The sequence below is a fragment of the Nanorana parkeri genome, unplaced genomic scaffold (genome assembly GCF_000935625.1).
Source record: "Nanorana parkeri isolate BGI_ZX_2015 unplaced genomic scaffold, ASM93562v1 scaffold494, whole genome shotgun sequence".
Lineage (NCBI taxonomy): Eukaryota > Metazoa > Chordata > Amphibia > Anura > Dicroglossidae > Nanorana > Nanorana parkeri.
In genome coordinates, this window is record NW_017306762.1 from 772,938 (window position 1) to 789,205 (window position 16,268).

A 16,268-nucleotide genomic window follows, 5' to 3' on the forward strand; every position below is an offset into this window, starting at 1 on the left:
GTGGATTGTTCCATGCAACAAATTTAATATCAAAACAGGTTTTAGATGGTCAGGAGAATTGCCTGTTCTCCCTACACCGTCTCATTGTCAACAGATATAGATCTAAATAAATCTACTGTTTCACATATTCATTTCGTCCAGAAATTTTTTTATTGTTATTTCTATATGATGTCTTCTCTACTAAATTAAAAAGTAGTATGCATGTGGCGAATATGGAATATATTTATTTACTTATATGTGGAATTCTTTTGTGTGGTGAAAGTAACAGTCATCTAGGCATCTGCTACCAAAATGCACTGCAAAAGTGTTAACACCCAAAACGTTATTTTATCACAGTAATAGATAAAATAAAGTCTGTGATGCTAAAATAACACTTGTTTAAGGAACGTTAAACTGCGTGTGCATTCACGAATCCAACTTTCGTGAATTGCATGTTTCAGCAAGCAAAATACCGAGTATTAAAATAAGGATAGATAAATTAACTTCTACTCTCATAACGCTGAGCTTTGTGAATTGACCCCATTGTCACTTTGCACATAATCATTTTTGCTATGTCTTGTATAGCAAAGTATGACATGCTTTGTAAATCCATGAAACGAATTGCTGTGAAACGAACACAGTGGTAAGTGGGTGGCTTCCATTGCTTAATTACAGCTGAAAATGCTAATTGTCTGGCTGTCATGGTTATTTAGCAGCTTAAATACTTAATCTGTGACCTGGAACAAGTATGCAGATCTGAAATTCTGATTTCACCTGCTGAGTTTTTGTTGCATGTGAGTGACATCTGGGCAACTAGCATGTTTTAACTAACGATGACTCCCGTATGCCATATTTCCCACATTATAGGTTTTCTTTACCGACTTGAAGGCCGGGTGTTAAAACCTTCCTGTCCAGGCCATTTCCAGTATTTCAACTGATGCTTATTCAGCCATGCAGCACCGTACCAAAATTAATTTTAGATAATTTTTTTGGGGACAGATAGAGTGGTGATATTTAATCACCACTGTTTTTTTTTTTATTTCTTTTTACTATATACTATACTATACTATATATACTAGAAAATAGTACTAAAAAGTTGGGAGAAAAAACATTTTCCTTACATTGTTAGAAAATATTTATTATTACCCAATAGTTGGGTAAATAGATACCAGATTTTCAAGCCTTACATTTTGTGTAAATTTTTTTTTTTTTTTACACTTAACATTATTACTCTTACATAGGGGGATAACATGCCCCCTACGTGATAGCACAGATACAACGACATGTCCTCTTTATGGAGACATCAGCCATGTATTAGACCCCTAATGTCACCTAGGTACCCCAAAAAAGCTGATGAAGCAGGGAATGTGCTTCACCAGAAAAACCTGTTAAATAACCTTTAGGTGTCAGCAAACCCCTGCTAAAATTCATTCTTCAGGGGTCAGTGAGAAAAATGCCCATATCAGTAGAAAGAATGCCTGCTTTACAGTAGTGGTTAGACTGCCACCCTTACAAACATCTAAAAAGATCACTAGTGTCATGGCGCTGGCTTTATCAAGTGGGGTTGGACCCAGATTTATGCAGGCACCATTAGATGTGGAGGTCAATCAGCCACAGCTCAAGGAAACTCTAGCAACCTTTGAAGGAATCCTAGGGTTCTATGTATCCCTGGTGGAGAATGACTGCTTTTACTATATATTACTGTACTACGTGTAAGTGAACAGGACTATACATACTGGAGGAGGTAGGCACTTAATCTTGCTATCCTATGTCTATAACATGCTTATTTTGTTTCCTTACAGGACCTGAATGAATTGATGTTCACAGACCGTCCTGATTGGCAGAGTGTGATGAACTACGTGTCTCAGATCTACAAGTATTTTGAGACTTAAAGGAATGATTGTGAAAGGGTGATCACTACAAAGGAAGCACACATTCACTTTATTGACCAGGTTCTAGCCAGTATACACAAATCTTCCTATTACTGGACCTGGCTTCGTCAATGGAACTTTCCTGTTCACTGTCATTAAATGTTGGTGGCATGTGCCACAATAAGGCATGCAGCATCCCAGTCTCCATGCCGATGGCTTGGAGTTTGTAATGCCACTATCCATATCTTCCCTCCTGTATGTGCCATATATAATCCAGTACTGCCACCGTATGTCCAGTTGAATGTGCAGTAACTGACGCCATATCCATTCTTCATCTCCTCACACAGCTTTTCCAAACAAAGCCATGAAAATCATTAACAAAAGATCTTTTTCTGCTGGTCACAGAAAAGTTTTTTATCACCTTTCTAGTATAACTTCTGCCATTTTAACTGTACTAACCGTTTGGACTTTAGGAGGTGCCTGATTTTAGAATGCTGACCGTAGACTGTTGAAAGTTCTTTTTTACTGCTCCATCCACTGCGCAGATCATCCAACATAGGGCGCGAGTTAAAGCTGCAGTCCTGGACCATCAGATGTATCCTGCATGAGTTATACACACCTCTCCAGGCTGTATGGAAAACTCAACGAATCAAGAGTTTACTCACACATTAACCTTCACTGCCAGCAGCACGTGGCAACAGGAACAACCAAGCGTTTGGAATGGAGCTTGTTGACGTGATTAATATATGCAATGACCATAAAGCCAAGAAAGTCACTCTGAATAGCCAGGGGACAGAGATTGCATTCAATGGGAGCTGCCAGCCATTGGCACCTGTATGTTCTCTGCATTGTAGCATCTCACATTGTTCCAGATTGGATGTATTGTAACAAAGATGAGTGGTTAGACTTTTGAAATAAAACTTTTGAAATAATTCATCTTAAATGCCTGTTTCATTAATCGTCTTCATTATCAACACCTAGTGTAAATGGTAAACCAAGAGCAGGATATGGTTTATATTCACATATGCTGTATGAATAGCTAGTATATTACCACTTCTGGGAAAACACATGAAAGGCTGCACCTTCACCATAACTTATAACTTTACGCTTGCAGTTGTTTGTCCCTGAAACCTATGAAAGATGTCAATATGCTAGGTTTACTGTACCGAAGAAATAAAGTATTTTTTTTTTTTAGTCCTTACTGTAATAAAAAAATGTTTACAAAAAGTACAAAAGCTCTAAATATTTCTATGAAAAGCCGTTTTCCAGGCAAGAACAATTTGAGGTACTGCATGATTGCACAACATGATGTCCATGGGCCAATGTTGGCTCCTGAGGGTGTTTGATCAGCTCATTGGATTTAGCTGGCTGACTGCTATTGTTTTCCCCTGAAACAGTCCAGTGCCAGTTTTTCCAGTAATGTTATTTGCTTCCTTTCCTTCAGAAACAATTGCACAAGAACCACACATCTGTATATCTATTGAAGTAGTTTAAAATAAACCTGTATGGAGGAAAATGCTATTTCTATGACTGTCCTGATGATCCAGTGACTTCAGTATTTCCTTAGTATTTTCTGATCTAGAACAAGTATGCAGATTAGGAGCTGTGACTTCACCCGGACTTTCTTACTGACCAGCGACCCAGAAAGCCAGAGACAGACAGGCAACCATCATTTTCAGAAGGAGGTCAGCAACGGTATCCTGCGTGTTTCTCTCATTATAGGCTTTCTTTAAGGTGGAATAATTACAGTTATCTGTTCATAAACATCCTTGACTGTATTTTAAATGCAATGGGGTCAATTCACAAAGCTCAGCGTTATGAGAGTAGAAGTTAATGTATCTATCCTTATTTTACCACTCTTTATTTTACTGGCTGAAACATGCAATTCACAAAAGCCGGAATCGTTAATGCACACGCAGTTTAACGTTCCTTAAGCAAGTGTTATTTTAACATCACAGACTTTATTTTATCTATTGCTGTGATAAAATAACGTTTTGGGTGTTGTTTTAACACTTTTGCAGTGCATTTTGGTAGCATAAGGGGTGGAGCAGATGCCTAAATTACTGTTACTTTCACTTTCACCACACAAAAGGATTCCACATAGAAGGAATATATTCCATATTCACCACATGCATACTAATTTTACATTTGGTAGAGAAGAAATCATATAGAAATAACAATAACTTTTTTTCTGAACGGAATGAATATATGAAACATTAGATTTATTTAGATCTACATCTGTTGACAATCAGGCAGTGTAGGGAGAGCAAGCAATTCTCCTTACCACCTATAAAGCTTGTCTTGATATTAAATATGTTGCATGGAACATTCCACTTGCTCTACAACCCCCACTGAAGTGTGTCCAGGGACATTTGATTTTTCATGTCATGTGAGATTTGCCACTAACCTCAAACTGTAAAAAATCATCTACATTTGTAGAAGGATAAAAACTGTAGAAATGACAGCTACATGCCATCTTCTTCTGTACGCAAAAGCATTAAACCATGTGAAAATTAAGAAAAAAGGTTCCATTTTATATACCTCATGTCATCTCAGTGCAACAAGTATCAGATAACGACTGAAATCTGTCATAACGCCACCCTGAAGGAGGTGATAAATCTACGTCTCAATAACGAGTGATAAAAGGACCTTTTTGCTTTTGTGAATTGCATTTCAAGCATATTTTATCACTCCAGTTGTTAAAATAACGTCTGAATAGTTAAAATAACGTCTGGATAGTTAATTTAGCACTTCTTAAAAAAAGGAAGCGTTATTGAGTTTTGTGAATTGACTACCTCTAAACAGCAACTATATAACAAGCGATATCAATGAAATAACGGCCGAAATGAAGAAAATAAGCTTTGTGAATTGACTCCAATGTGTGTAAATTCCTGAATTTGAGGTAAACTATATATAACCCCTAACATTTCAGTTGGACTGCCTATCAGGCCTATCAGATACACAGCCCAATGGCCAACTGAAGAAGCTCATGATGACGATGGTCAAGGTGAACATTGCAGACTGTCAATGCTGCTACTAATTGCTAGAGATGTAAGCTGCGGAAAGATCCGGTTCGGAGATTTCATTTGGTTTGGGGTTTCAGATTCGGACAAAATCCGAATTTACATCAGTTTCGGATAAATTTCCGAACAAATATTCGTTACGACTACCACAGAAAACCATATACAGATATTAATACTAAAGCTGAATCTCAATGACATTCAGGATCCGAATTTCCGAATTGCATTCAGGAGCTCCCGAATGCCATTCGGGTCTGGAAGCCATATACATATATTACTAAAGCTGAGCTGAGCTCCCAAATGCAATTCGGAGATTTGGATCCTAAATGTCTTCAGGTCTAGGAGCCTCAGCTTTAGTAATATATGTGTGTATATATATATTGTAACAGGGACACTCCACTGTAGTCCAGGTAAATCAAGTAGAATGCAGTTTATTAAAAGGGCAAACACAAAATAGCTTGAAACAGCAACATAAGACAGTCCTTGTTATGGCTCTGTAGCTTTCCTCAGCTTCAAGACACTCATGCTGCTCACCCCTCGTGAGCCCTCACTCTGCTCTCTTAGCAGTCTGTACCGCAGGTCCTAGGGTCACCGACCTTCCTGACCTCTCCCAGCCTTCCATGGCTGTTCCATGTGTCCCACACGCACCTGAGTCTGCTGTGGCTTTGTGCTTCCTGCACCCACACAACTCCAACACTCCCCTGAGCACTGGGCTGGCTTCCTGATAAGGCTGCTCTCAGCCACCTGATTAGCCCAGGCTGGTCAATGGCAACACCTGGCCCCAGGACTGGAGATCTCATCCCACCCAGAGCTCTACGAAATCTCCAGAGCTCCAGATCCCAGCTGCAAATAGGAAAACCTGGAATAACCTGAAAAGCCAGGTTCTTCCTTATACCATGCTTTACTTTCTGGACCCTCTCAGCCCCTTTGGCTGAGAGTCCTGGGTACCAAGGTCGCCATCCTCCACCGTGGCATTGGCTTACACTGCCACAATATATATATATATATGTATATATTGAAAATTCGTGTTCAGACCCATTCGGATACATTAAAGCTAAAAACACATCTAATTGGCCAGAAATGGCACATGTCCGATTTAGTTTCGTTTGTGAACGAAAATTCAGACAGGTTCCGAAATTCAGAAACGGAAATTCGAATTCGGACATATTGCGGTGCATTGGGATTTGGAAAATCGGATGTGTCTGAATGCCCACATTTCAGAAAATGAGTCCACACATGTCTACTAATTGCAGGCAGCGGCTTAGCCTTGTCAGCCTGAAAAATAAAGTGCTGTTACTGGCAGGATCTCAATGAAAGAAACTTTGAAAAAAAAAATGATTTGCTTAAGAAAAGTGAACGCAGTGGGGCAAGATGTCAAACGTACATCAAAAAAGATTCACTTTCATTTCAAATCACTTAGACTGGGAAAGGTAGGGGAGCATCCATAGCCAACCAGGTGTCCTGCATACACATCTGCAGACAAGGAAAATAATGAGAGCAGAGAGTATATTACCTTATCAGTCTGCTGCTGCTCCTTCACTACCCATTCAGAGGCAGGGAGGTGGCCTAGCTGTGTTGTTTAACTGCAGCAGAAAAATGTAGGGTCAGCAGACCGGCTGTGTAATTCTCAGGATTAGGTGGGCACAAATACAAATCCTTTGGCATGCAAGAAAACCCCCCTACATGAATTTAACTGCATTCAGCTGTTTGCCTGGAGTTCAGCTTTAAGCACAGGCAGGTAGGTTGCTGAGACTCAACATGATTCACAGCCTGTGGGAACCAGCAGCTGATTTTATAGAGCAGTTTGGTATCTTCTTTTCTCACAATGTACAAATACTTTAACATCTTTCTCTGTCATTACACCCTTCTTCTTAAGCCAGCTTGTAAATGTTGTAAGTCGTTGTGTCCCTGTAAGGAAAACAAATGATAAATTAGTAGAAAATATTGCTTCCCTTTTTTGCAATGCTTCAAAATGGATGCCTAAAGGGCAGAGCCTATTGTGAAGACCAGTAAGAATGATGGAGGTTTACCAGATCAATAAAAGCTGAAAAAATATTTACCGGTTGATATCAAAGGACTGCTCTGTGCCGCTTATTAAGTAAATATTTTCTCAGCTTGTGCCACAAATATTTTCTTTTCTTTATTGAGTATTTTGTTCATTGTATCTTTTTCTAAACGCTGCTGTCATTATGCCTTCCTTTCAGATTTTCTGTGTGCTTAATACATACGGCACATAAACAATCTGACAAAATGTATGGTTTACATTTTCAGCACTTGCCACTGAGTAAATCAATCAAGGATGAACTGAAAAAGAAAAGCAGAAATACGTGTGACAGCTCAATAATGTGTATGTGCTAGTAAATGTTCAATTGGCTAGATACAAAAGTTTCCTAAATCAGCATGAATCCACATAACATGTATGCCTTCAAGATCCAAAAGAAGTGGATATTTCAGTTCTGCATAGATGCCAGAAGGTTGAATCAACTGTTAGTAGGCTGATTTACATCGCAATGAAACTTTGGTTGAGGGTATCTCAGTTCACAGCTCTACTTTCCTGTCATGGCCATTACTACAGCATCTCACTCTTACCAATGTATTCTTCATTAAGCAGGAGGGTGGACACTAGACTCCTTGCCTGGGTAGGTAGATGTGGCACTGAAGTGGGATAATCCCACCATTGGAAGACATAAAATGTAAAAGATTCTTATGGGTGCTTCCACCCACCACTGTGACCTGCTCTTCCACATGTAGCCCTTACCACCCTAAGTGGAGTGGCTACTAAAATCTAGTGTTCCTAGGATTGTAATCAGGCTGGCCGATTTGTAGTCTGGTATCATCTGGTTAATTCTAGGTGTTGCACCTGCCTGTGAGTGGAGTGTGACCCTGCCACAGAGTAGGGCAGCCAATAGGGGAACATCAGGAGTGTCTATGTCTCACTAGCCAACTACTAGGGGTTTCACGGCGAGTGGTGCATGCTGGGGGAGTACATAAATACTCAGGGCAGTCCGCCCCCAGGCCTAGCCTGTGGGTGGCATGTACAAGGTTGAAGGAGCGCATTAGGCCTTGAGCCTACAGGAGGCCACATGTGGACCCAGGTGGAGTCTGGAACTATCTGGGGAGAAGAACCCTATGACTGCTGGATGTGCCAGGAGATGGCATGGACTCAGGAACAATTCTGGTGTCTCTCCCAGGGAAGATCTCATGCACATCTGTATTCAGCTGTTGTTCTACTGCACAGTGCCAGCCTCTGCTTTACTAGAGTGTTTTCTGCACTGTGGAGGCCTGAAGGGATTGGTTAGTCTGGGGTCTTAATTGTAGAACAGCAGTTTTGGTTAACCATCTAAAAAGGCACTTAAAGTGAATGGCGCTCAATTTACTGATCACATCCCACAACCCGGCTAAGGATTCACTCCTGACAGTCAAATGCCAGCCCTCCCTACCCTTTGGAGGTTCACCTCAGGCCTCTGGGGATCAGGGAGGCGCTACACTTATGTGGCACAGTCAGGCATAGGGAGCTGTGGATTGGACAATGGTGGGCCATCCTCAGTGTGTCCACCTTTTGAGTGTTTTTGTTTTATTTCCTGCTGTTGTTCGTATACCTTTCCTGGGTCCTGCTTTCCACCTGTTACTATAGCTATTGTTCCTTTTGAGGTTCCTGGGTCTTTTTGTGTATCTGTTGCGGCTTCTCTAGCTGCTGCCTCTCCTGGATGGTGAGCAAAGTGAAAAACACATGGGAAAGGATTGAGCAAAAACAAACTGAGATGTTACTACTTAGTTTGATTGTAAAAAATCAGTGCACTTAGAGATACCTGTTTCCATGACAAAACAAGAGAAATAAAAGTTAATTGTTCAGTCCTCTTCAGTTCTCATGCAAGTAAAGAGCCTGTGCATGAAAGTTGAAGTTGAATGCCAGTGAGTGATATGCAGGTCTGCTGAGGTTATGAAGCTATTAAGGCCACTTATGGAAACATTGCGAGACTGCAAGGCCAGGAAGGATCCTCCTTAGGGAGGCAGGCAGGGTGGTCACCTCACACAACCCAACCAGGCATGCTCTGATCTAGTAGGCCATTTTAATTCCCATCAAGTATCTCTGCAATCAGTACAGAGACTTCCTCAGTCTCCAGAGTAATACACACGTACAAACATGGAACTATCGCCACACATATGGAACTATTTAGTTTTTCTCAAACTAAGCTGTTCTGTTATTGGTTTTGAATATCGAGTTGTTGAAAGAGTTTTGATGTAGTAAGGTAAGATAAAAGTATCATCATTTCCAAGTTTGTTGGAAGAATAGTGCCTGCGGAGTGAACCTATCAGTAGTGGAAAAAATACAACTGTCATGAATAGTTCAGGGTTGTCATTTCTACGAATAAAATGTAATATCTTTATGTAGAAAAGAATGAAATAGCAAAGTCTGTTTAATTAACTTTCTTTTCAGATACTGGCTCTCATGCTGGTCAGTGCTCTGTGAGCATATCCCTGTCCTCTGATTGACTGTGGGTAAATAACAACACACAATCCGCATTAGACAGATTTAATGTTTTACACCACTATAGAAAAAAAGATTATTTGGCTACATCTTAGTTGCTTTTAGATGTAAATTGAATGTATTCAGGGATGGGGCACAGTGTGGGACAGGGACATACAAATTTACCATGATGGATAATTAACAGCCTTGGGTGCCAACTGCTGGCCAGTGTTCTGTGTATTTCCTGTACTAGATGGGTTTAAAAGCAGCCCTGTATTACGTATTACTAATGTATGTTTAGCCATCTGAAGACATTCTGTAGCTCTTGTCCTGTTAAAATAATTTCCTGCAGTAGATGTTATTTTCAGCTCCTCACAAAGGAGCCTCAGGAGACTGCAATAAACTACTATTTTACCAGTGTTTTTATTCTGGACCAGAAATGGTTGCTCATTAAGGACTTCAACTGCTGGAACAATTGGAGAGTATGTTATTCCTGTACCATGCAAAAAAAATAGTCAGTGCTGCTGTTTCACATCTGTTGTTCTGTCACTTGTGACATACAGTGTGAATCTTCACAACAGGCTTGTTTTTAATATAGAGTGCACCAATCACCATCATCTGTAACTACTAAAAGTTAATGTATGTACGTAGAGCATGGTGACCAACTTCATCTATGACATGGTCTAAAGTGGTCTAAGAATGATAAAACTTTGAGAACCGTTTCCCTTGATTGTAGACACCACACCATTTTATTTCAATTTACTAGAAGAGATCAGCCATATATTTCAACCCAACTACTCAATATCCAGATGGTTGGCTAAGATCTGTTGTGAATTTCCTGCAGAAGATGTTATTTTTAGCTCCTCACAAAGGAGCCTCAGGAGACTACAATGCACTAATATTTTAGCAGTGTTTTTCTTTTGGACCAGAAATGGTTGCTCATGAAGGACCTCGACTGTTGGAACAATTGGAGAGCGTATTATTCCTGTACAATGCAAAAAATAGTCAGTGCTGCTGTTTCACATCTGTTATTCTGTCACTTGTGACATACAGTGTGAATCTTAACAACAGGCTTGTCTTTAATACAGAGTGCACCAATCACCATCATGTGTAACTACTAAAAGTTAATGTATGTAAGTAGAGCATGGTGACCAACTTCATCTATGGCATGGTTTAAAGTCGTCTAAGTATGATAACAGTTTAAGAACCGTTTCCCTTGATTGTAGACACCACACCATTTAATTTCCATTTATTAGAAGAGATCACCCATATATTTCAACCCAACTAATCAATATCCAGGTGGTTGGCTAAGATCTGTTGTGAACCTTCTCAACTGTACAAGATCAGATTGTCACAGCACTTTGTTGGAATAGTTGAATCCTTACATTTGGCACACACAGCAATCCACTTGTGTCATTCCTGTCCATTGGGGTCTATATTGTTTTTGTTATCTAGTTGTAGACAGAAGATCTTTTGTGTATTGTATGGAAGATCAGCTCTATTACTGTACACAGTACAATTGTGGGTTACCAAATAGACACATATAGATCTCCTCGCAGCTTGAACCATTGTCTATTAAATGTATTTAATGTAATTCAATGTCAGTGAAAGACCTTTTGTTGATTGGTATGTAACAGAAGCTTGAATGGCTTTTTGCCCCTCGAATCTTTTAGTATGTTGATTTTTTTTTGTGATTTTTTTTTTTATTATTAACTGATGCAGCACATTTTGTTTACTGAGAAACCAATGTAAGAAATTATGCCATATTATGTTTCAAAAGCTAGTAGTATCTCATCAATTCACATTAATTTAAAAAATACTTAACTCTGATATATATTATTGTTTCATGAACCATTGTACTTTGTTTGCTCTTTAATAAAAAATTTATTGGGAAAATAAAAATACTTAGAGTGGGAGACATTATCCACAACAACATATTTTTTCTATATTGACAACATATTATTTCTGTATTCTATGTTTATATATGCCCAGTGTGAAATCAATATATCAGGGCAATTTAGTGAAAACATCAACTTACTAACTGGATCTACTAATACCTCTATCCATGTTGTGACACCTACAGAGTTATTCACAAAAGGATGGAGAGAGCAGGAGAAGTGAACAATCTAGGACAACATAGCTGAACTGGAAAGTGAGCTGAATTGGAGAACTTTTCCACATCAGCTATGTTGTCCTAGATTGTTCACTTCTCCTGCCTTCTCCAAACTACTCAACCTTTTGTGAATACCCCTGTAGGTTTTCCAGGCTGCTTTGGCCCTATGTATTGGAGACAGTTGGTCAGTAAACATGTGCGATTTGTTTCTCTGCAAATTGAAATTCGGACGAATATTAGCATAGTCGGACGCATCCAAATTTCCGAATGAAAGAAATAACGACTGCACAACGTATCCACAATTATCAGGCCAGGGTTGTGGGGAAGAGGCCCTCATCGACATGGGGACAAGGTGCTTTGCCAGGGGGCATGTGGCCTTGTATGGAGTAGGAGGGTAGGTGCACACTTTCTCCCCGTTCCCTTTTCCTGTTCTTCCAGGCTGCAATTAGAATCAAGGGATGACACCGCACACTATTTTAATTGAATTGTTTTTTAATTGTTCCTGTGGACTGTCAAAAGTTTTAAAAAAATATATTGTAATTATCGTTTAACTCTTCTGAAATTAACGAAAAATTACGATTTGTCCGAATTACAAAATTAATCGACTTTTGGACCTGAGTCCCGAAAATCGAAATAACGAAAAACAAACTGAAGCAAATTTTTTGCCGGTGCACATTGGTCAGTGAATTAACTACATGTTTGGAGCCTATTTACTGATCATAGATTTCTACCATCTACCTGTGTTCAGTGAAATAATAGTAATTGACTAGCGAAATCCCTTCTGGCTGACCAGTTCGTCCTCTGTACTATGTAGGTATTATCTCGTAGGGACAGCCAATGGATATTCAATTGTTTTCTGATCCAACCTATAATGGCCAACGACCATTTCATGTATGAGTGTTGCATTACTTCCCATCAATGTGGTTTGTGTAAAGTCTAAAGCTGCTCATTTGTGACAGAAAATTCACAATGCAAATGAGTAGAATCTTCTAGTACTACATGGAATAGGTAGATGTTTGGTTTTCACAATAATGGAGGCATGTTATGATCATACACTGGCATATCATAATAACTCACTTAGAAAGACATATGATAATCTCTGGAAAGATAAAAAATAACGAAGGAAAAAGTGGCTTTTTTCGGTATCAAAAACACAGCTCATGGTCACGTCACATAGATATATAAAAATTTCATTTTTATTGATACATTAAGAAAAAATCGCAACAATATAAAACCGTCCTTCCTCATATGGCTAGCATCCTAGATGATTACCCCTTAGTTTGATACGGACAATGTTGAACGGCTATCCAGAAGATGTTGACACAGTCCATATAATAAAGAAGTTAACATGAAGCCAAGGTATCACAGGGTGTCATTAACCCTCGACGTGTTTCGCACCCAAGAAAGTAGGGGCTTCCTCAAGAGATTGGGATGCTCTATGTAAATAGATATGCAGATATATATGAGAATCTGTAACAATAAATATACGTATATGTGACCAATACACTCAATACAGGTATTCCTCACTTAACGACCGAGTTCCGTTCCTACGACCAGGTCGTTAAACGGATTGGTCGTTAAGTGAGGAACTCTATACAGTACTGTACTGCATTAGTACAGTACTGTATTGCGTTGCCGATGTACAGTAACGAACAGTGTACTGTACATCAGGCAATGAAAATACTTACCAGGACCCGCAATGAAGATCGGAGGACACCACTTCCGCCGGCGACACGGCGCACTGACGCTGACGCGCAAGGTCGGAGGTCGATCGGCGCTCCGTCGTAAGTGCGAGTGGTCGCAAAACAGGTAAGTCGGTAAGTGAGGAACATCTGTATATCATACAGAATATCACATTACATGATTCACATACCAATATTTGTTAATCTTGCCTGCTCATTTGGCCAAGGTTGTGAAGGGAGGACAAATAGCAGTAAAACCAAAAAAACAACGTCAAACTGCAGCAGCTGACTAATCTCTGGGAGAACCGGTCCATAGGTGAGTCCTACAGGGTCAAACAGACCATACTGTTTGCTACAATATGCTGATAACAGCAATTATAAAACATATAAAACCTGTCCTTGGTCATTATTACTCATATTTAGATGTGTATTGAAAGTGAAAATCCTGCTACATCCTGTTTTCTAGAGTCATAAATGATTTATGATTATTATGATTTTTTAAATACATAATTCACACAAAGAACATTACACTACATCTAAAAAATATTAATGAAGCCAAGATACTAATCCTTCTCTATGTCCATTCACACAATGCTCAGTGATTACTGAGAGCAATTATGAAGATCCTACCAACAAGGTAACAAGGAAGAAGAAACACTGTGAGCCGTTGTTAAGTCTATCGTGACTAACTGAGATAATCTCTCATTGCAATCTTCTTTTCCTCAGGTGTTGTACTTGTTCCCTCTGACTCATGGGTCACGTTAAAGCCACTCTTTATGGACAGTTTGAGCTTTCTACCTGGGTTGATTGTCTGATGTGCTTGTTTGTTTGGCTGGCCATTGTTAGGAGGGCTTTTTGTCTTTAATCTATATGTAGAAGGACACCTAGAACTAGGGATGCACCGATACCGAGTATTTGGGCGAGTACTCAAATGCTCCGATGCCTAGCCTGATATTTCCGGTATCAGGAAGCCAGGCAGCGAGTCATTATAGGCTGCCTGGCTTCCTGATTGGCCGAGAAGTCAGCTCCATGCTCACACACCATTTGTAACAATCAGGAAGCCGGGCAGCGTGTATTGATTCGCTGGCCGGCTTCCTGATTGGTCGGGAAGCTGGCCAATCAGGAAGCTGGGCAACTTGTATTGATGCGGCGCCTGGTTTTTTGATTGGCCAGGAGGCAGGCTTCATACTCCCTTGTCACCTCATGATGAGGCCAATCAGGAAGCCGGGCGCCAGGTCATTACACAGCGCCTGGCTTCCTGATTGGCCAGAAAGCCGGCTCCATGCTTTCTCGTAACCTAGTGACGAGAAGATGGGGACGGCTTCCCTGCTAATCGGTGTAGCCGGGGTGTGTCCTCCGCACTTTACGTTACATTGCTGTCCTCTGCACTTTACGTTACATTGCTGTCCTCCGCACTTTACGTTACATTGCTGTCCTCGGCACTTTGCGTTACATTGCTGTCCTCCGCACTTTACGTTACATTGCTGTCCTCTGCACTTTACGTTACATTGCTGTCCTCGGCACTTTGCGTTACATTGCTGTCCTCCGCACTTTACGTTACATTGCTGTCCTCTGCACTTTACGTTACATTGCTGTCCTCGGCACTTTGCGTTACATTGCTGTCCTCCGCACTTTAGGTTACATTGCTGTCCTCTGCACTTTACGTTACATTGCTGTCCTCGGCACTTTGCGTTACATTGCTGTCCTCCGCACTTTGGGGGTGATTTACTAACCTAAACACACACACACACACCAGGTGTGTGTGATTTTCACACAGCAAAACGTATTTATCAACCAAAAAGTCTCTAAAAGCATATTTCCACTAATGCCATATATGGAAAAATCATGCACATGATGCATATATAATGCTGCTTCACAGTTTAGACAAAAATGGTTAGCTCATGCATTTACATTCCTGCATTCATCAACGCAAGCAACACAATGTAGAGCTAATTTACCCAACATCACCTTGGAATTCCTTCAGGGCTTTGCACAACACACCTGCTGGGTGTGTACACATTACAAAGGTGTTTAGATTCCACCCATAGATCATGCTGGGAGGGAACACACTGCAGAGGTGTATACACGTTCGTGGTGTGTTTATAAGGTTAGTAAATAAACCCCTTTGTGTTACATTGCTGTGCTCCGCACTTTGCGTTACATCGCTGTCATCCGCACTTTGTTTTACATTGCTGTCCTCCACACTTTGCGTTACATTGCTGTCATCCGCAATTTGTGTTACATTACTGAGCTCCGCACTCTGCGTTACATTGCTGTCCTCCACACTTTGCGTTACATTGCTGTCCTCTGCACTTTGTGTTACATTACTGAGCTCTGCACTCTGGGATACATTATTGACCAATGCACTCTGCGTTACAACTGACCTCTGTCCCAATACTAAAAACCAATACCAGCACTTACATTTTTCAAATTGACTTGGGTGTCTTAGGTCCGGCTGGGGACCTTGTGGCAGCCTTCTGGGGAGCCACGCAATGCCTGCATACAGCGCTTCTGCCACCCGCACATCTCCCCTTACTAAGACCCTCCTGACAAGCTCAGCCCAATACCCCAATACATTAGACCAGAACCCCAGAGTAGAGCCGCAGCACAGAGTATGTGGCAAATGTATATACTATTATTCTGCATTGCTCTATGTTTTGCTGGGATTTCTAGTCCTCTATAGCTAATGGTATTATTCCGCAAGGCTGTATAATGTATTGATGGGATTTGTAGTGCTCTATAGCTGGGGGCATTTTGCTTTACTGTATAATGTTTTGCTAGGATTTGTAGTCCTCTATAGCTGGTGGTATTCTGCTTGTCTGTATAATGTATTGCTGGGATTTGTAGTCCTCTATAGCTGGTGATATTCTGCTTTTCTGTATAATGTATTGCTGCAGTTTGTAGTCCTCTGTCGCTATTGGTGATTATTTACACAGCCCTGCTGTTTGCTGAAATTGCAAAGCTTTTGAGAGTTTTCCTCTCTTTCTCAAGTCTGAAGCAATACCTGAGGAAGAAAGAAAAACTCTTGAAAGCTTGTCTTCTAAGTATTAGGCTAGTACAATAAAAAGGTATCATTGCATACCGCATTACTCTCGTATTTGGTAATCTTATTTATATATACTTGTTTCGTTTTTT

General features: G+C 40.3%; 1 protein-coding gene and 1 long non-coding RNA gene across 4 annotated transcripts in view; both read left to right on the forward strand.

Moving 5' to 3' along the window:
- SPECC1 (sperm antigen with calponin homology and coiled-coil domains 1) overlaps positions 1-2,161 on the forward strand; it is a 277,393-nt gene extending 275,232 nt beyond the window's left edge. For all 3 annotated transcript variants that reach the window (XM_018561037.1, XM_018561036.1, XM_018561038.1), the window contains one exon: positions 1,782-2,161. In XM_018561037.1, the coding sequence (XP_018416539.1) occupies positions 1,782-1,871 (90 nt within the window). In that variant the 3' untranslated portion in view covers positions 1,872-2,161. The remainder of the gene's footprint in view (positions 1-1,781) is intronic.
- Positions 2,162-2,176: 15 nt separating this feature from the next.
- Positions 2,177-11,854, forward strand: LOC108790721. The gene is made up of 3 exons (XR_001941460.1): positions 2,177-2,416; positions 2,744-2,750; positions 11,845-11,854. It is a non-coding gene; the product is annotated as an uncharacterized LOC108790721 (long non-coding RNA).
- Positions 11,855-16,268: the final 4,414 nt, after the last annotated feature.